Source organism: Triticum aestivum, chromosome 6A, assembly GCF_018294505.1.
Source record: "Triticum aestivum cultivar Chinese Spring chromosome 6A, IWGSC CS RefSeq v2.1, whole genome shotgun sequence".
Lineage (NCBI taxonomy): Eukaryota > Viridiplantae > Streptophyta > Magnoliopsida > Poales > Poaceae > Triticum > Triticum aestivum.
This window is the reverse complement of record NC_057809.1, coordinates 566,051,642-566,073,179: the sequence shown is the minus strand read 5'-3', so window position 1 is coordinate 566,073,179 and position 21,538 is coordinate 566,051,642. Positions and strand designations below refer to the sequence as shown.

Here is a 21,538-nt window from a genome sequence, read left to right as displayed (position 1 = left end):
TTCGATAGGACTCTGTCGAGTCCCGAACTCGGTAGAAGGTTTGCTGAGTTTCGACCAAGGAGTACTCGGCAACAGCAGGGGACTGAGTAGTACGAACTGCCACACGGCACATTTCAATTCAACGTTTGTCTGTCGAGTTTTTCCCACCAGAACTCGGCAGAGCTTTGTACCATGTGGCATGGCATCTCTGTCAACGACCATCTCGTCTGACGGTGTAGTTTGCCGAGTTCTCTTTCTGCCAAAACTCGGCAATGCGAGCCTGAATGTTTACCGAGTTCCCGACTCGGCAAATTTAATGACTGCTGACCCGTGTCCAGCCGAGTACAGAACTTAGCGAAGAAGTCGCCGAGTTTTTTTTTTTTTGCGGGGATTATGTGCTCTGCCGAGTTCCCAAGAAACCTGGCAAAGTAGGCGAATCCAGTAATGTGGAGCATGCGCATGGTGATCCTACATTGGCACTGAGCGCACGGACCGAGTCCTCGCACCGCCCGATAAATAACTCCATGTGATAACAAACTTGGCTTATAACAGAAAAACTTGCTAAGCTAGAGGTAGATTATTCCAACACCCCCCACCCCTCACCACCACTTCGTTTGCACCAGAAGTCTTGAACCATGTGTTTTATTGTTGTGCTAGTCTTTTCCTCTCTTTTTTGAAAGGAGCTTGCCCTCCAAAAAGTCACTTTGGTACCGGGGTGCATTGGAGCCCTATTTTTTGAACTATGCCAAAATGCTATTTTGAAGTTTCAAAAAATTTTGAAAACAAATCAACATGTTTATATGAATGTATGTTACACATGTGTAAATTTTGATGCTGAAATAAGTAACCATGTGAGTTACACAAAAATGACAAAATCATGATTTTGGAAACATGAACAGTGCATGTATTATTCACTATTTGAAAATCACCATTTTTGTCATTTTTGTATAGGTTGTATATTTACTTATGTCATCACCAAACTTTACACATGTGTAATATACATTCATATGATCACGTAGAATTTTTTTCGGAATTTTTTGAAACCTTTAAATGTGATTTTCAAAGTATTTAAAATAAAGTCCTCTAATACACCCGGGTTCCAAAAATCCACTCTCCTTGCCCTCGGCCTAGTATTATTTTCGCGTCTTCAATTTACATTGCATATGTATGCCGCACCCACCCCACCAACCATCATCCAACATCTCGGATATGGAGTAAATGCGACTGTATGTCTCATCAGGTTTCAAAGTAGTAACCTAAAATTAATGGCATGGGAGAGGGCAGAACCCTTGTGGCCATCGACAGCTGAAGTCCCACGGCCAAGGGTCTCTCTTCCCAACTCGACCCAAATCTGCTGCGGATCCTCCCGCAGATCGCGAGGTCTGCCCATGGAGATGGAGAAATGGGCTGCTGGAAGAAGGTACCGATCCCTGTCTCCTCCCGCAGTTCTTGATTTCCGTTGGTTTTCGTCGTCTCTTGCTTGCTAGCTCGGAGCAGATCATGTTGCAACTTGCAACTTGAGATCCGCTCAGCACTTTCTTCTGGGTGGGATTCGTGTAGCAGAACTTTATCAGAATATGGATTTAGTTTGGGTTCTTCTGGTGGGCTTGTAGAGAACTAATAACATTGGAAGATCCAGTTCAAGCTAACTTCGCTTTCGCCATGTGGCTTGACCTAAACCTTTTCCTAATGAAAAGAAAATGTAGCTAAGTAATTAGCAGCACAGGGGGGACGGGGGGTCTGGCGAGGTGCAGGCGCACAGGGGGAGGCCTTCACTCCGCCGGTGCACCATGTTTGGAAAATGTACATGGTAGTCCTGAAAGTCTTTCAACTCCATCTTCTTAGCAAGCGAAAACGCCGTCGATCTCATCGTTGCAGAAACTGCAGTGATGAATAGTTGCAAGTCTCATGCTAACTTGGCTGTAAAAGTCTCACACGTCTTGGCCCATATTACTTCTGGAAAATCTGGATATCTTACTTGCTTGGGTCGGTTTAATTATGTAGCCAAAGATATGAGATTGGATTCATACAATATTGTTGTGCATACTAGCTCTTTGATTTTGTCTATTCTTAGTTTATGGATTATAAATCTTACTTGCTAGCTTGGGTCGGTTTAATTATGTAGCCAAAGATATGAGGTTGGATTCATTCAATATTGTTGTGCATACTAGCTCTTTGATTTTGTCTATTCTTAGTTTATGGATTATAAATCTTACTTGCTTGGGTCGGTTTAATTATGTAGCCAAAGATACAAGGTCGGATTCATACAATATTGTTGTGCATACTAGCTCTTTGATTTTGTCTATTCTTAGTTTATGGATTATAAATTTTATAGGCATGTGTTCAAATTTAATTAACTTCAAAAAATCTGCAGGATGGCACTGATCCTTGTGCTGCTGTGCTGCGTTTTTGGAGGAGATGCGTACGACGTCCTCGACCCAACCGGCAACATTACCATAAGCTGGGATTTCCAGGAAATAAAGGAAAGCTACAAGCTAAAATTGTTGCTGCTTAGCTTGTAGTCTATATATTTATTCTAATGTCTCTAGAAAAAGGTATCTTCTTAGAGGAAATTAATTGCACAAACACATAACCTATATGCATGGCTGAGGTAACACAAAACCTCAACTATAGGGATTTTCATGTTTTAGTGACTAGAGGGACCAACATTAAAAAATACAAAACTTCTAATTAATTACGTAGCCCATGTTTTCGTGACTAGAGGGACAGCCAATTAAGCTCAGCGCTTAGCATTCTGGAAAAATTTAAACATTTCAAAGCTTAAAAAATCTGAGCTTTTTAAAAAATATATCTGTTTTTCCGCTAAAATCTGAAAAAAATATATTATCTTCCCTGATCAATCTGAGAAAGTTTTAGGCCATTTTGGAGTATTTTTGTATGATCAAGAATAGATAAGTTAAACTTTAAGCCAAATTTGGCTGAATCTTACAAAAAAAATGTCCAAACTTTAAAATTAGTGGACAAAATGGGCTGAAGTTTTTTAGATTGATCGATGAAGGTGATTAGAATTACTGGAATTTTTTTCAGATGTTATGAACTGTTTCATAATATTTTGATTTCTTTTTGTAGCAATTGTGACATTTGATAAACTAGTAAAGAAAGGGTTCTATATCAATGAGAGCTAACCGTACCAAAATCTCTATTGCATGCAGGTCCTGGTTAGCCTGCACAACTACCAGCTCTACCGCCACGTCGAGGATCCAGGGTGGAGGCTGAGCTGGTTCTGGGCCGGCGACGAGGTGATCTACGACACGACCGGCGCAGAGGCAACCGAGCAAGGCAACTGCAGCCTATTTGTGGGCGCCCACAGCTGCGAGAAGCACCCGGTGATGGTTGATCTGGCGCGGGGCGTGCCATATGCCCGTCAGGTGGACCACTGCTGCCGGGGCGGGGTGCTGTCCTCGCTGACACAGAACAGCGAGGCGGCCACCTCGGCGTTCCTCATGCACGTCGGCAACTTCAAGTCCTCGAGCGACGGCATCCCCCAGAAGCCTTTCAACTTCAGCCTTGGGGTGCCTGGCTATAGGTGCAGTAACGCTACAATGGTAGCTCCAACGAGGACTCGGATCGGCAAGCACCGGCACGTCCAGGCGCTGAGTACGTCTTCTTCTACTAGTCTATCTAGCATTCTAGCTTCATCAGTTTCCTTAGAATGTTGATTTGATGAACTTGAATCGGTCTAGTCTATCTATCTAGCTAGCATAATCTGGACGTACGAGGATAGTCTATCTTCAAGGTGATCTATCTAGCATAATCTATCTACCTAGCTGTTGATTTGATGAACTTCAATCAGCCTAGTCTATCTTTAAGGTGATCTGCTGTCTAGCATAATCTGTCTAGCTAGCTGTTCATTTGATGAACTTCAATCTGTCCAGTCTATCTAGCTTCATCAGTATCAGGCTATCTCTGATCCATTATCTACAGAGTTACTAGCTTGCCGAGATGCTGTTCTTTTTGCCATAGAAAGTGGTCTCCAAGATGTCGTTGTAGAAATTGATTGTCAGGAAGTTTTTAATCTTTTATTTTAGAATCATCAGTTTCCTTTAGATTTATGTTTTGAGCAAATCAGTTTCCTTTAGATTTTTTTTAGGTGTATCAGTTTCCTTTAGATAGTTATTATATAGTCTGGGGGGCGAAATTGGGCCTGGGGGGGGGGGGGGGGGGCAACTGGGGCTATAGCCTCAGGCGTGGCCCAAGTAGCACCTATTTGCAAGAGTGTTTTTTTCTTCTGAATTTTAGACTTGGTAAAGGCCCAGCCCAGGGCAGTCCATGCTTCTTCAGTCCAGGAGTGGGCCGTGGCCGGCCTAGTCTGGAAATTATAGGCATGATGCCAAGCCGGCCAGCCCACCGTTGGTGCGGCCCACAACACGCGTCACCCTTCCACCACACGGCACGGCACACACAGACACAGAGTCGCACATAGCAGTCGTTCCTCGAAAAAAAAAAGAGGACACAACGGATGTGCCCAGGACCAGCCACCAACTGCCGCCTCACGGCGCAGCCGCCGACCGCTGCCGCGCCGGCCACCGGTCACCTGCGCAAATCAGTGCCTCCCTGGGTCCCTCCCACCCCTCGTCTAGACGGCCCACCAGCGAGTTAGCCAGTCAGCCGATGAGCCGAGAGCAAAACCGGCAACGGCGACAGTAGTGGACGGCGGGGACTGGGAGGCAACTCCTTCTCCAATCCATCTGAAATTCGGAATCCCTGCAAGTGGTGCGCAAGTAAACTGAGTTGAATCGTTTCTGATTTTCTTTCCCTAAATTCCACATAGGTCATTGTTCATTGAATCATCCCTCCCCCAAATCCCAAATTGTCTAAATAATCCATTCAAGGTCTATTTGGTACTGTTGTAAAATTGTTGATTTGAAGCTTACAAATTCACAGCAAAGGCATTGTTGTTTACTGTCATTTTGGTTTGGAGTAGTATATAGATGGTCAAATGCCATGGTTTATTTTGGTTTGGACTAGTATACATATGCAATTATGCATCTGCTCATCTTGTAATCAGTGAGAACACAAGGTACTGAGTGGTGGCCAATATCTCTAATGGAACACTATATATGGTTCAGTACTTCAAAAAAAATGTGTACTCTGGCCCGCCCAACAATTTTTTTGTACCTCTGCCACTGAGTCTAGTTTGTATCATCTAAAATTTACTTCCCTAGTTTTCTGTGTCAGTCAAAAATTAATGAGTTGATGGTGTCAATTGTACTACTTTAGTCAATTTTCTTTGGTTAAATATATAAGTCCTCAAAATTTGTATGAACAGTTAACTTAACCTATGTCCATTCACAAAGAACTTATGTCCATATCTAGATCCTTTTGTGATTGCTAATGAAGAAACGATGGGCTCGAATAATGAATCATGTCTTCATTAATTTGGTGTCAACTTTTTTAATGACGCACTTCGTTAAATTGTTCACATGTTTTCACCGAATTTTCTCTTCTGATAAGAATGAACTTCATCTTTCATTATATTGTGATTTTTTGGTGTGCTTCTAATGCACACGGTTATGTGTGATTTTAGACGTTATTTATAGCCGCTTAGTTTTAGCCCTAGTATTTGAGAAATCTTGGCTCTGCCTCAACATGACTAATTCTAATCCGATGACTATTCTTTTTTTCAATGTGTGCAGTGACGTGGCAGGCCACCTGCTTCTACTCGCAGACAGCGGTGGGCCCGTTCCGGGCGTGCTGCGTCTCTTTGCCCACGTTCTACAGCAGGACGATAGTGGAGTGCCCCCACTGCACCTGCGGCGCCTGCCCAGCTGGGACCTCCACAGCACCGCAGTGCCAGGACGCCGAGATCCGGTGCACCGGGCACATGTGCCCGATAAGGGTGCACTGGCACGTCAAGAAGAGCTACACCGAGTACTGGCGGGTGAAGCTGTCGATCAACAATTTCAATAGGTTCAAGAACTACAGTGACTGGAACATCGTCGTCCAGCACCCGAGTCTACAGGAGTTGACCCAAGTTTTCAGCTTCGCCTACGAGCCGCTTGTGCAGCGCGGCACGATCAGTACGTTGTTCAAATCTTTCATATCTCCTCTTTCATTAATATAACTAAACGTATATATACAAATGGGAGCAAAAAAGGAAAAGGATGGGTGATCCCATCTAGCCAATTCCTGCTATAGGAAACATGTATAAATCAAGAGTTTAACAGACTAAAAGCTTGATTCAGTCCAGTCCTGATAATCTTGAAGGAGATGTTGCTTAGTTCTGTGTTTCAACAGTTCCAGATCTTTCTTTTTTTTAGAACGAAGACGCCGGAGGCGTCCGGCTTTAAATTAATAAAGCCCACACAAGGCAGAATCTAACAAGTTCAACACAGAACAGCATAAAGTAAAACGGCCGCAGCCAAGGTACGTTACATGCTACCGGCCGAAGCCTGCGAGGGAAAGAAAATAAGAAGCAGCGCACAGGCGGCCAGTCCAAAAGATCGCATCCAACGGCAAGCTAGTGGCGGGCGCCGATCTGGATCAACCGTATCCGCTCCATAGCCTCCGTCATCCGATCCGCATCACGCCGTTTCCCCAACGGCGTCCATGTCTGTAGGAACAAGTGACATTTGAAGATAATGTCAGCCGGGTGAGAAGGAAATTTGTGCTCAATAGCCATCTTATTGCGCGTAGTCCAGATGACCCACGGCAAAGCACCCACACATCTCCACAACACACGGCCAAAACCGCCCTATGAGTGGCTAGAATAGCGCGGAGGTCCCGAGCTGAGAGCGGGTTCCAGTTCTGATCGAAAGCCTCCCTAACCGCACTCCAGGCAAAGCGGGCCAGGTAGCAATTAAAAAAGATGTGGTTGGCATCTTCGTGATGTCCGCATAGAACGCAAGAGCCATCGGAAGGCCCGTTCCTACGAGCGATGTTATTAGAGGAGGGCAGGCGATCCCGAAACATCTGCCACAAGAAAATTTTGATCTTCAAGGGGATAGACGCTTTCCATAGCCCCCTAGCTATGTCCAGGGTCGGTCCCTCAGTCAATTTGTTGTACAGGGATTGAACAGAGAATTTCCCAGAGCGCGAGAGAGCCCAGGAGACCGAGTCGGCCTCAGGGCGAAGGACCACTCCCGCCAAAGCAGCAACGAGCCCATCCCAACAGGCTCGTTCGTTAGCGAGGAGGGGTCTTTTGAAGGATACAGCGGGTGGGTTGGTGCGAAGCGCGTCAGCCACCAGAATATCAACGTTAGTGGCTAACTGATAGGCAGCGGAATGGCTTTTCCACAAGGGTTCCGTGCCAAACCAATGGTCCAGCCAAAATTGCGTTGAGGAACCATTGTTGACGCAGAACTTGGCTCCTAATGTGAAGGCGGGCATAACTTTCTGGATCCCATTCCAAAAAGGTGAACCCTTAGCTTTGGAAGTGAGGAAATTCCCATCAGGGAAGTATTTGGCGCGAAGAATGTCTACCCAAAGCCCCTGCTCGTTTTGGGAGAGTTTCCAAATCCACTTGGTTAGGAGTGCGACGTTCATGAGTTTGGAGTTAAGGATCCCGAGGCCCCCGAATTTCTTAGGGCGGCAGAGCGCGGCCCATTTGATCAGGTGGTACTTCTTTTTGATCCCAGTTCCTTCCCAAAAGAACTTGGATCGGGGGGTATCAAGCTTGGCATGAACCCCATCAGCCAGCAAGAACATGCTCATAGTGAACAGAGGAAGGGAAGAGAGGCTGGAGTTAGTGAGGATCAGCCTGGCCGTCGAGGAGAGGAACCGGCCGCGCCAGGGGCTAACCCTGTTCGCCACCTTGCCGTACAAGGGCTCCCATTCAAGAATAAAGATGTGTTTATTCGAGATAGGCAGGCCCAAGTACTTAATTGGAAAGTTCCCTAGCTTGCAATTAAGCAAGTTGGCGACACGAGTAGCGAGCAGAGGGTCCATCCCAATGGCGATTACCTCGCTCTTAAGGAAATTAATCTTAAGGCCGGAAATGAGTTCGAAAGCAGGGAGGATGAGTTTGATCGAGGCTACGCTATGATCGTCAGGCTCAAAGAGCAATAAGGTGTCGTCCGCATATTGAAGGTGCGTGAGTCCTCCCGGAATAAGGTGAGAAACCACACCGCGGATGTGGCCGGCGTCCTTAGCCATGGCTGAGAGGGCGTCCGCAACAAAGTTGAAGATCAGAGGCGATGAGGGGTCCCCTTGCCTGAGTCCTCGGTTGTTGCGAAGAAGTTCCCAACCTCTTCGTTAATCGACACAGCAGTCGGGCCTCCCGAGAGCAGGTGCATGATGCGGTGAACAAAGCCTGGCTCGAATCCCTTCCGAGTCAGCACCTCGCGAATGAACTCCCAGTTCACGCGATCATATGCTTTCTCAAAGTCGAGCTCGAGGAGCACGGCCGGTTGCCCAGTGCGTTTAAGCTCGTGGACGATCTCCTGCAACACTATCGGCCCTTCGAGAATGTTGTGACCTTTGAGAAAACCGGACTGACTGCGATCGATAACGCGTTGCGCTACCGGGGTAAGTCTAGTCGCATAAGCCTTATAGCTGATCTTGAAAGGCACGTTAATAAGAGTGATGGGACGGTACTGCTTAATAGTGTCGGCCCCTTTGACTTTGGGAATGAGGCTGATGACACCATAGTTGAGGCGCGAAACGTCTACCATACCTAACACAAAACCATTAATAATCCCGTAAAAGAGGTCTTTAAGCACAGGCCAGAAACGGCGGAAGAACGCGACCGGCCAGCCATCCGGGCCAAGCGCAGTGTCAATCTTCATTGCTTCCACCGCTTCGTCGATCTCCTCCGTGGAGAAAGCCAAGGCCAAGAAGTCATTTTCGGCTTGCGACACGCGGGCATCTTCTCCCCAGAAGTCAGCCCGGAGGTGTAAGGGCTTCTCCTCGGCTGTTCCGAACAAGCTGAGGAAGAAGTCATAGATGTGGGCCGCGATCTCGGCCTGACTAACCAACAGCCCTTGATCGGATTGAAGTCTCAAAATCGAGCACTTCCGTTTATGGCCGTTGGCAAAGGTGTGAAAATAGCCCGTATTCGCGTCGCCCTTGGTGATCCACTTGATGCCGCCCCTACGACGCCAGTATTCCTCCTCCCTAAGAACGGCAAGCACCTGGTTCTCAAGTGCGTAACGGTTGGCCCATTCTGCTTCCAGGAAGGGTCTGGAATCAGCTTGAGCATCGAGGGCTTTAATTTCAGCGATTATAGCTTCCCTAGCGCGCTTCGCGTCGCTCCCGTGGTTTGCACCCCACCCACGGAGGAAACCACGAAGGGCACCGGCCGCCGAGATCCAAGTGTCCAGAGGACCCCTGGAGCAGCCGACCGCAGCTCTTGCACGCTCCCAGCGCGCAATGAGCAAGGGACCGAAACCCTCGACCTCAAACCACCCTGTTTCAAAGTAGAAACGAGGGCTGCGCTTGATCCGGTCCTCCCCAGAGGCTAAGATCAGCGGCACGTGGTCCGACCCAATACGCGTTTCTGCCACGAGCGTACACATGGGGAAGAGCACTTCCCAGTCGGAAGTCACAAAGACACGATCGAGAACACTGTGCACAGGAGAGAGTTGTTTGTTGGTCCACGTATATCTAGCGCCTGTCCTAGCGATCTCCCGCAGGGCACATGCCACGATAGTATTATTGAATAAGTTCGCTCTAAGCTAGTTTATATTATGGTTGTTCTTATCTGCTCCGAGCGAATAAGGTTAAAATCGCCCCCAAGGACAATGGGGACGTTGGCGGCTTGCTTGGCCCCAACCAAGCTTTGGATTTCACCCAAGAAATCAGCCGCCCGAGAATGATCGGCCGGTCCGTAGACGCAAATAATCGCCCAAGAAACAAGAGAAATCCTATGTTTAATCGTAACTGCAATGAAAAACGAGCCCACATCCCAGCTTACAACATCACATACATCACTGTTACATCCCACAAGAAGACCGCCAGAGTGACCCACAGAAGGCACCCAGCCCCATACAAAACGATGAAGGGGGGTCGTAAGCTGCCAAATCTCTATACGTAAAATCGGCTTTAATCGTTTCCTGAAGCGCGACGACGTCAGTACACTCTCGGGCAATGTACTCCTTAAGCTGGGTACGATGGCCAGAGTGGCCGCAGCCCTGAATGTTCCAGAAAAGGTAGCGCATCAGATAATACGATTGCGAAGGCGCACCCCTCTGGATGTCACCGGTTTTGCCACATGTTTTTTAGCCGGGACACGGCTCATTGAGGGGGTAGCCTCCACCTCCCTGGTTTCAGCAGCCCCACCCGACGGCACAACAGACCCTACAGGGTCTGGCACAACCAGAGCCGTGGCAGAGGCCTCCCTGGCCTTTGCCAACACGGCAGCTTCGGCCAGAGCCGCTTGGGCATCTTCGCGAGCACGAATCAACGACACTAGCTCACCGCTCTCCGCACCTACTTTAAAACCGCTATCATCTAGGATCAAGACAAGTTCCGGGTCTATAAAAGCATTCAGAATCTTAAAGGAGGGGGGGGGGATTACCTGCAGTTTCGAGATTCTTCTCCGCAAGGCGCAGCTGCGCGCTCTCCATGGATGACAACTCTCCCAGCTGTGCCTTGGCCCGGGCACTTGGCGCGCGCTGGGACACTGGAGAAGCGCGAGAGCGCCGAGCCTTGGCCGATGTGCCCGCAGAGCCCAGAGCCGCCTGCAGGTCCACGCACGTCGATGCATTAGGCGAAGGAAGGGAAAGCACGGCGGGGTTGGCCGAAGGCTTGCGTCCAGCCGTCTTCTTGGGAGCACGACCGGAACCCCCCGCGCCGCGGCGGCTTGACAACGGGGTTTGCATGGATGGTTCGTTGAGCACCACACCCGTGTCAGAGCCCAGCAGACTGGGGGAGGCCGGGGCGCCCGAGAGCATGGAGCCAGCGCCAGCCAACTCGACTGGTTAAAATCCCCCAGTAGCGTGCGCGCCGGTGGCGGGCTGCTCCCTGCTGTATCCGCAATCGCAAGTGCTCCCGGCGCCGCCACTTCTTTGTCCTCGACGAGCGCGAGAGCTTTGCGGCCCAGCATATCCCAGGTCTCTGTGTCAATCGACGTGTCCGGCATACTGTCCTCATTCTCCTCGTCACGGCAGGCCATCTCCACATCTTGCTGGTGGCTGGCAATGGCGGTACCCGGCCCTCCCTGAGCCACGGGCGTAGCCTGCAGCTGGCCAGTCGCACCCCCGGTCCCCGAACCAGGCTGGCCCTGTTTGTCGCTAGGGCGGGGAGGAGCCTTGTCAGAACCTGGCGCCACTGGTCCCTCACCCGTGCGCTTCGGGAGTCTTTCCACCTCCACCTTGATGTCAAAGCCATCATGATTGAACCATACTTGCACGAAGCCATTCATCTTGTCCGGAGCTTTGCATCCAAACTTCATCCTCACCGGTCCCATCCGGATGAGTGAGAGCTCGTCCACCACAATGGGCCTGCCCAACATCTTCAGTCCTTCCATCAGGCGGTCGACGCGCCGGTACTTCTTGGGGATGCCATGGAGACGGAGCCACACCTCCGGCATGGAGAGAGGCACAATGGTCTCCTGGATAGAATCACGCACCCGCACCGTAATATCATTGATAGAGAGAAACAGTTTACCACTAGATTTAGCCATGTGCAATAGATCCGCGGAGGGAAAAGTAACCGCGAAGTCATCATCACCCACTTGAGAGATCTGCCAATCCCAGTCCCCCGCAAACATGTGCTTCAACTCCTGCTTGAGTACGCGCAGCGAGAGCCTCCCTGGCTCCGCCGACAAGATAGCCCCATTGGCAGCCTGGAGATCATTGCCCTCCACCTCCTCTTCTTCCTCGAAGTCCAAGCAGAAAAACCCTTCACCCGGTATCGCACTTCCCATGATCTGAAGGTGGAGATGCTTGCCCCGCGTCGGGCAAAAGGCCGAGGCGTGCCCTTCCTGCTTACAGATCACGCAGAGGGGAGGAAAGGTGCACTTGGCCTGGAAATGCTCGGTCCTGCCGCACTTGAAGCATTCGTCCCCCTCTTCTTCGATTGGGATGGGCGCGTCCGCCGACCCGCGCAGCGCGTCTGGCAGCACCACCGCCAGCGGGACGGCCGACGCCCGCGGCTTCTTGGCCAACGGATCCCCATGGCCCCCACCACAGAGTGGGTGCTCCTGCGGCTTGCGCTCCAGTTCGTGCCGCCGCGCCCCATTCTTGCGCTTCTTCTTTCGCTCCTGCTGGCCCCACCAAGGGGGAGGAGGACCCCAATCCCCCTCGCGCCCGTGATATCTAGAGCCATAGCCTTGGCGATGGCTACCCCCATAGCCCTGGCCGGAACCACCACCTAGGCCTTGCTCGAAACCACCGCCACCATCTTCACGCCCCGCCGCCCTGGCCCGCTGACGACGCCTCGCCTGCTCCCGCAGCGCCTTCTCACGCCGCCGCTCCTCGTCGGGGATCGGAGGATCCATCGGCCTCTTCTCCGCTCGCCGGTCTCCCATGGCTGCCACCGCAGCAAAGGAGCGAGTGAGGGGTGGAGGAGGAAGGGGGGAAAGAGATCTGGCAAACCGCCTAAAGCGCCGCACCTCACTGGGACGAGCCAGAAACCCTAGCGAGGGGTCGCGCACGCCCCTGCGCAGCCATATATAGCGCCGCGGCCCGGGCTCGCGGGCACCAACCTGGACAGGCCAAGAGGCACATGGCCCAGCCGAGCCAGGCCCAGCTGCAGCAGCGTCCACCTGGCCCCCCGCAGCCCCACAGGAATCCACCCCTGAGGACGGTTGGGCCCCAAGACAGCCCGAGGCCGGCCCAGGCCCAACAAGCGCAAGCTGGCCCAAGGCAGGCACCCCGCCCGACAGCAGTAACCCTAACGTGTCGGCCGTCTCCGCCACCTGCGCCGCTGCCGCCGACAACAACGCCGACACGGGCACGAGAGGGAGCGAAGGCCACTCCTCGACCGCCGCCGAGGCTGCCGCAAGGCCAAGGGACGACGAGGGGGCGCGGTCCACCCGCGGGCTCAGCGCAGAGGGCGTCGGTGGTCTCCAGCACCGCACCGCCGTAGCCCGAGATCCACTGCCCCCCGGGGCGAAACGACGACGACGTTCTCCCCGACCGACGCCGGCCGCCACCGCCACCTGTACGAAGTCGCCGAGGGTCGCGCCAGCCGGCGGGGGAGCCAGTCGAGGCGGGGAAGTCCCATCCTCGTCGGACTCGTCCGCCGCCAGGGCCCAGAAATGACCACCGCACACCCCCCGCCCCGTCTTCGAGGAGCACACCGGAGCCGGGCACACCGGGGCGCCACTCGGGCCCCGCTGAACTTGCACCCACGCATCAGCCGCGGCGAGGTCGCCGGGGGAAGCGGAGTCGCCGCCCGCGGCACCTAGGACCGCCCCCAACGGCTCGCCCGAGTTTGAAAACATCTCTCGTCGCTCGGGACACTAGATTGTGAACAGCTTCCAGATCTTTCTTGAGTAGAAGTGTCCAAGATGCTATGCTAGGGTTGATCTGATTAAATACTTGTTGTTCCTCTGCATCCATATATGCCAGCAACCTGTAGGTGCGGAGTTTAGTATCTCAGGTTGTAGGAGTTTATTTTCCCTAATGCAAAAGAATGTTAGGCATGCATATGTAGTGGCTGAGCTTTGGGCTCGTTCTTTTGTTGTAGCATCCTGTAGGTGCAGTTTGAAGTGCCTCAAGATATAGGAGTAGTTTTTCCTGTTACATATGTTAGGCATCGAAGTTAAGTTTGTATGGGACTTGGTCTGTATGCTGTGACTCCATTTTCGTAATGAAAATGGGGGCCGTGTGGCCCCTCTGATTGAAAAGATATATATGCCAGCAACCCATAATAACAATAGTCATAGCCACACGAGATGGGAGATGGCAACTCCTTCATAGCCAAAATGATCAAAGACAGAGGTGTCTCTTTTCTTGTTTCAATCCAGTCCTGATAATCTTGAATGAGATGTTGCTTAGTTCTGTGTTTCAACAGTTCCAGATCTTTCTTGAGTAGAAGTTTCCAAGATGTGATGCTAGGTTTCCAAGATGTGCACTGAATTTTCAAACCTGCATACTATACCATAACATTTGGAGTACTCTGAATTCTTGCAAGACTAACATCTCGAATTTGCAGACGACACAGGCCTCTTCTGGGGGCTCCCACGCTTCAACCAGATGTTGCCCCAGGATGGTACTGTGCAGACAGAGGTCCTGCTGAGGAAGGGCAAGGATTTCAGCTTTTCTGGTGGGTGGGCACTGCCTAGAAAGATATACTTCGACGGCAGCGAGTGCGCGATGCCGCCACCAGACGACTTCCCCCAGCTGCCCAGCAGCAGCCCTGTTCAGCGCTTCTCAGGAGGGCACAGGTGGCTGGCCTCAGGGGCCGTCTTGGTGCTTGGACTTCTGCTGACTTGAGCAGGTAACTACTTGTGATCATTTGTAATAAATAGATGCACTGTTGGCAGATTTCTCATCCCATCATGATATTTCAAACTGTGTGGCTATTTGCAGCTCTGGCGCCGCCCCCGGGAACGAGACGTCATCGACATCTTCATTGCAGGTCTTCGGGCGATGGCTCTCTGCTTGGCGCCTCCACTTCCTCCACCACCTCCAGAGCCGGATTAGGCACTTGATACCGACGCGCTGAGGCATGGCAAGGCCACTTGAGGCGGCTCCCTTGGCATGTGCCTCCTTTTTTTGAACCCTATTGTCCTATGTTTGTGTACTCTGTATGTGTGGTGTGAATATTTTGGTTGGATGCTTATGACTATGGTGGTTTGCTTGGATGCATTTTCATGTAGTTTTGGTTGTCAACACCATAGTGACTACTCATGTGGTGTGACTCTTTTTGTTGGATGCTTATGACTATGTTTGTGTACTCTGTATGTGTGTGGTGTGAATCTTTATGTTGGATGCTTTTATATATTTAACTTCTGTTTCTTAGCAATCATATGGTATATACAAATTAACTTATATCTTTCTGTTCACTACTCACTTATGTCACTAGAAGCATCAATGTTCGCTGGCGGTGACCTTTTCAGACTGCAGCCATGTGTTTATGCAGTACATTATTTACAGTAAAATTTGTATATACCATATGAATGCTAAGAAACAGAAGTTAAATATATAAAAGCCATGTGGCCATAAGAGGTCATGGAGGTAAAGCCCGACGAGAAATTATAAACCTGACTCAAATATAGATTGAAGGCACCACAAACTCAATCTTGTAGCAGGATGGGGTACACAGCCATGAATCGTTTATGAATTATGATAAGCTACAGAAATGTCGAAAAGAAGTGTATTGTATGTAAAAGCTTCTGCTTCTTTAATTCCTGAAGTTCCTAGAGCTTGGTACACACAGGTTGCTCATATTCTCAATTTTTCGTCTGATGTGAAAACTATCTCATACCCAGAGAAATTAAGTAGTAATAAAGTATTCTAAGCAAGAAGGGGGCGGGACAACTAACGATCTTTCTTTGGAAGAGAGATTTGGGAGTTAAGCTCTACAAAGGATTCTTAATTATGTTGAGTTTTTTAGGTTACATATATGAAGATTTTGGTGTACTGAGCGTCTACTACAGGTTGATAAAGATAATCCAAGGCCTTGTACCATGTGCAGCAAGCTCATCATTGTTGTTGCAATTTGCACATACATATCAAAAAAAAAACTGTTGTCGAAAGAAATAAGCTCCACATAATATCTAAACCAATGAGAGAAGAGGACACTAACAAATATTTAGTACACCTAACAAATATTACCTTATATATGTCACAAAGTAGTCAAGTATAAAAAGCCACATGCATAACGAAGCATAAACAGGGAAAGATTAGTGAAGATTCTATTAAGAACACCAGAGCTTTATTTTCCTTTTGAGCACTCCCAGTTGCTTGCCGATGTTATACTTATATAAGGGTCGGCATTTGCAGAGGGAAATGGAGAAGTACATATATAATATTCTGTAAAAAAAAGGCAATCCTAGGAAGTTGATAGAAAGAGATGCAAGAAGGCCGTGTTCTCCCACATCAATCATGTTGTGGTCTATAATTGTTAGTCAAAGTATCTCCATGGCCTACTCAAGCATGTATCATTTGCTAATGTTGACATGAATCGCCGACAACTGAAACACATAGAAGTAGCATGGATCGACCAGATGGTTAAATACATGCCTCTATGTCTGCTACTATTAAAATCAATTATGGGTGGCATGAAGGCAAAGCAAAGGAAATGCATATTTGGAAAAGGCACATGGCCCTCCCATAATTTGCACACCACAATTTGTCAGCAGAAATTTAAATACATATAGTTGAACCATAATTTCATAATATAACACCAGTTTGTGTGCTAATAATAGGCTGACCTGTTTTATACACAGGAGTAAAGTACAATAGAAGGTAATGTGGATGCCGAAAGAACTTTTTTTTCTGGGACAAAAGATGGTGGTGTCCTCCTCTTAAGTTTTCTTCCTTGAGCCTGGTTATGACGCTTGCTCTGAAGGAAAGTGTGTAACCTGCATTTTCACTGATGGTTTGGTATAGTTTTTTTTATTAGCAAACGAAAAACAAAAAGCAATCACTAATCAGTTCTGTATTTGTGTATAGAGTATACTACACCCAACACAGAGAACCAACTTGGTTTAGCTCCTACTTCAGCAGCCAGTTGCCATCCTAAAAATAACATACACTAAAGTATATATGTTCACATGTTTAAATATGATTCATAAAATCCTCCCCTAAATAAAATTCAGATAATCCATCAAGCATGTAAAGCTGAACATATTAAGCGGACACTCTCTGTGTTGCTCTTAGAGTTAGAGGTCGATTACTTAGGAGTATTGACACCTTAGCCATGATGTTGCAGCAATTTGTTAGCATGATGTACTAAGTCTCCACAGATCAGAATCTACAGAAAGAGAAGCAACAATATAACAGGGCAACTAATCGAAGAACAACGAGTGCACAAGATTAGTTTTCGTAAAAGCAAACATTAGTTAGTTTTGATGAACCCAATTATATTTTTACATGTATGCATCAATGCATCTTAAAAAAGAGCAATGTAGCAATAAGCTGTAACCTTACCTGATTCAACTCTCAGGAAAATAAGACCTCTATCAAACCCACGAAAACACAAGTTACCTTTGCTTGCTCCAAGAAGCATTTTTGTTAACAGTGCTCAGAGGTGTCGCATAAAGTAATATGAAGACTGATCCGAACATTCAAAAGTACAAAGAAAATTGGCCAACCGTTGATGTGATTTTTGCACCCCTTCTTAACTTGTTTCTCCTTTGCTCGGATCGCTGAGGTCATACTTCTACAGAAACCTGCAGCGGGTCCAACACGATAAAGAAAATGCATTCCTCGTGGAACTGCAAAATAAACTTTATTGTGAATGAAGCCTATTGGTTTCTTCCAACACTGGTAGCGAGAAGATCAACTAAACAAATTTGGAATCCATTGCAAATCCAGCATAAACCATGAAAAATCTGAAGTTCAGTGGAATATATAACCTAGACAAATGCACATGAAACAGTACAGATTTCACTAAAGATGAGCCAAATAACTGAATCTATTTAGATGTAGATGTTTCTAAAATGAAAGGTTTGATTCGTAAAGATGAGGAGTGTATGAAAGCTTCAATCATGCCTTTTCTATTGCTTCTATTTAGTACTGAAAACCTTGTGTACATTTCTGTACCCAAGGAGTAGAAAAGCACACCATATGTACCAAACGTTGGGAAGCAGGACCAAGAGACTTTTACGAAGAACCGGGAGCTAAGAAGAGATTATAGCAAGAATACATTTTGAATAGTACATCAAAATAGACATAGATGTTATTGCACCAGCTGATCTTCATATAATTCATATGATAATGGAAACCACTCGCTTGCTGAATTGTTTTCAGCAGGCACGGTTATGAATCTCTCCATGCTAACCCATGGCAATGTGGTCTCAGTCAGATCATAGAGAAACACAACGCATCGCTCGGAAGAAGGCCCCGATCCTGGCAGTGGCGCGTGAAGGGGCAGAGGTGGCGGCATGTCGACTGCACCTGACAGACATGTCTTGCTGCTGTTGGAGTTGGACCACATCGCCGACCTGCTCCTTCCTCTGTGTCAGCTACCTCGACACTTGGGCCGGAGAACGAGATCTACAGCGTCTCTGCGTCGCACCACCTCCACCACCAATTGGGACGCGGCCTCTGTGCTCCCGGCGACACCCACGCGCGCGTGCCCCCGCAGCGGCGGCCTCGGCTTCATCAACGACGAGGTCGGCCGCGTTTCCGCCTGTCCCGCGCGGCACCGTCTCCACCATCCGTTCGACCACCGCGCGTCCCCGTACATGTGCCATGGGACTCTGCCTCAAGCTCGGTCCCTGCTACGCCTGCATCTATGAGCATCTCCACGCTGGACGACTCCACCGCGACGGCTTCCTCAGCCGTGAGGTCTCCATCAGCGACCAGCGGCTGTTGGGCCGTGGCCTCCATGCGTGCGGCGACGGACACATGCGCCGCCACCGGCACTGCTGCGCCGTTGGACTCCACATCAACCAAGTGTCAGCACTAGCGCACTGACGACAGTCAAGAACAGCGCCAAGCAGAAGACAGGAGCAAAGAGCGGGTAATTCAAAGTGGCGAGTGGGCCGTGGGTGTGTGTAGGCGTTGAGTTTTGGGCCGGCCCGGCCTTGTAATGAAACCGTGCATATATAAGCAACGGTCACCCACTGTAGCAAGTCATCGATGAAATTGAAAAGTATTTTGAACCCTTCGTTCTATCTTATCCTCTACTGCCTTCTCCTTCCTTCTTACCTCCTCCCCCGATCCAGATTCTCTTCTCCGTCGCCGATCGCTACTCCGGCGAACCTGGCCGCCCCTAGGGCGTGACAATCTGGTATCAGAGCCACCGCTCCGCCTGCGCTCAATTTTTTTCCCCGATTCGTACCTGGCAAATCCGAGGTGACGGTAGCGGATCCCCTAGGGTCGATCTGCATAATTCCCGATCTGAGGTGGGTTGATTTGGGGAAAGAGCGGCGAAGACGACAACATTCAAGCCAAACCCGCAGACGCGCTTCCTCACGGACGAGATGGAGGCGCTGCAGGAACGGATGCCGCAGGAGTTCGCCGAGCTGCGCGCAACGCAGAGCAAACTGGAGGTCGTCGACGGCATCGGCGCACAACTCGAAGCCCTCGACGCCAAGCTCACCGAACAAGCCGCCCGCATCGATCAGGTTCAGATGAAGGTGAATCTCTCGTGCGACGCGCTGGGCAAGGTTCAACAAGAGCAAGCGCACGCCGCACATCTGGGGAAGCAATAGATGCCGCACGGGTATGGCGAGAGTTCGTCCCCAACTGCCTCGGAAGTGTCAAACGGCATCCTGGGTGCCATGCCAGGGCCACCGCCGCAACCACCTTTGCGTTTTTCTCAGGTACATCCACCACCGCCACCAATAGATCTCGCTGCAGTACCTGGGACAGAGGATCAGTCGACTAGGAGACAGTGGATGCCTAAGATGGATTTTCCCAAGTTTGATGGCACGGATGTGAGGATTTGGCTTGACAAGTGCGAAGCATTCTTTCGTCTGTATCATATTCCAGACAATTTCAGGGTGACCTCCGCTTCTCTGTACCTAACTGACAACGCTGCACATTGGTACCAAGCATTCAAGCAGCAGAGTGCATTTCACACCTGGGAACAGTTCTGTGCCGCAGTGTTACATGAATTTGATGTCAATATCCACAGGGAAAGGATGAAAGAGCTTATGTTGCTCAAGCAAAGTGGTACAGTGGAGGAATATAAGCAACAATTTCAGCAACTGGTGTACCATATTAGACTCTATGAGCCGACCATAAGCAACACCTTTTTGGTCACTCGTTTTGTTATGGGGCTGAAGGAAGAACTACGCTCAGCTGTGGAGATGTAGTTACCAGCAAAAGTTCAGCTGGCTTCTATGTATGCAGTGGTACAGGAAGGATTGGTCCAACAGCAAAAGTCTTTCAAAGCAACATATACCAAAAATTCAGTCCCCATGAATGAGAATAAACAGACTTTTGCTCCTAGAGAGTTGTGGAAGGCAAAGCAGCTGAAAGAGTATCGCAGAGCAAATGGATTATGTTATGGATGTGGAGAGAAATATATGCCAGGCCATGCTTGTAAACCCACAGCTGTTCCCACAACTCAACTGAAAGCAGCAGAATTAGTGGATCCTCATGAAATTATATCTGATGCGGTACTGGATGCACTGGTGGACCATTATCAGGAAGAATGTGCCACTATTTCTGACACAACTCTGTCTGGGGCCTCACATCCCAAAACCATACAATTGAGAGCTCTGATTGGGAACCAGGTTGCATTAATACTCATTGATTCAGGGAGCACACACACATTTGTGGACCAAGCACTGCTGGACAGAGTTTCAGTGCCTGCTCAGACAATGAAGAAACCCCTGCAAGTGAAAGTGGCCAATGGAGGACTGGTAGATTGCACAAAGTTTGTTCCTGAACTGACTTGGTGGATCCAGGGGCACAGTTTTTCTAGTGCCATGCAAGTGCTTCCCCTGGGAGGATATGATATTATCCTAGATATGGACTGGCTTGAGAAATGGGGTGTGATGCAATGCCACTGGGCTGAGAAGTGGATTCAGTTTGAATATCAACAGAAAACTGTCAGGTTACAAGGAGTGTTGCCTGCTAAGGCAGAGCCAATTAAAGAAGTTTCTATGGAACAACTAAAGAAGTGGGAAAAAGGAAATGACATATGGGAAACAGCTATGCTGCATCATATTATGGTCAATCCTCGTTCTGAAATACCTAAGGAAGTTCAGCAAGTGCTGCAAGCAAATAAGTCTGTCTTCAATGATCCAAAAACCTTACCTCCACAGAGAGACTTTGACCATGAAATACATCTTGTACCTGGTGCAGTTCCTGTTAACTGCAGGCCCTACAGATACTCACCACAGCAAAAGGATGAAATTGAATGACAAGTGTCTGAAATGCTACAGTCAGGCCTCATCACACCCAGTTTAAGCCCTTTTGCATCTCCTGTGCTACTGGTTAAGAAAAAGGATGGCACCTGGAGGTTTTGTGTGGACTATAGAAAGTTAAATGATGTCACAATCAAGAATAAATTTCCACTGCCTGTCATTGATGAACTCTTGGATGAATTAGGAGGAGCTAAATGGTTTTCTAAGCTAGACCTCAAGTCAGGATATCATCAAATTCGTATGGCAGAAGCAGATGAGTTTAAAACAGCATTTAAAACTCACAATGGACAGTATCAGTTCAAGGTGGTACCCTTTGGACTGTCCACAGCACCTGCCACATTTTAGTGTTTCATGAACTATATCTTCAAAGGTTCTAACAGAAAGTTTGTGTTAATTTTCATGGATGACATATTGGTTTTCAGTGGCACATTAGAGGAACACATAGTCCATTTACAATCAGTATTTGATACACTGAAGGAAAACAAATTGTTTGTGAAAGAAAGCAAATGCTCTTTTGCACAACAGTCCATGGAATATCTAGGACACATCATTTCTGACCAGGGAGTGAGCACTGATCCTGCCAAAACTGCTGCAATGTTAGATTGGCCAACTCCCACTAATGTCACTGAACTAAGGGGTTTCCTTGGTCTCACAGGATAC

The 21,538-nt window shown here is 48.8% G+C and overlaps 1 protein-coding gene across 1 annotated transcript; it reads left to right on the top strand.

Moving 5' to 3' along the window:
* The first annotated feature begins 3,131 nt into the window (after positions 1-3,131).
* Positions 3,132-14,846, top strand: LOC123128567 (COBRA-like protein 7). The gene is made up of 4 exons (XM_044548603.1): positions 3,132-3,597; positions 5,637-6,020; positions 14,041-14,325; positions 14,418-14,846. Exons 1-3 carry the CDS (start codon positions 3,147-3,149, stop codon positions 14,319-14,321), a joined length of 1,116 nt encoding a protein of 371 aa, XP_044404538.1. The 5' UTR covers positions 3,132-3,146; the 3' UTR covers positions 14,322-14,325; positions 14,418-14,846.
* The last annotated feature ends 6,692 nt before the right edge of the window (positions 14,847-21,538 follow it).

Bases quoted from the DNA above. Each gene is read 5' to 3' on its own strand.
- LOC123128567 (XM_044548603.1), top strand. From the start codon at position 3,147: ATGCAGGTCCTGGTTAGCCTGCACAACTACCAGCTCTACCGCCACGTC. The intron at 3,598-5,636 runs GTACGTCTTCTT...CAATGTGTGCAG, and splicing joins CCGGCACGTCCAGGCGCTGA to TGACGTGGCAGGCCACCTGC. The intron at 6,021-14,040 runs GTACGTTGTTCA...TCGAATTTGCAG, and splicing joins TGTGCAGCGCGGCACGATCA to ACGACACAGGCCTCTTCTGG.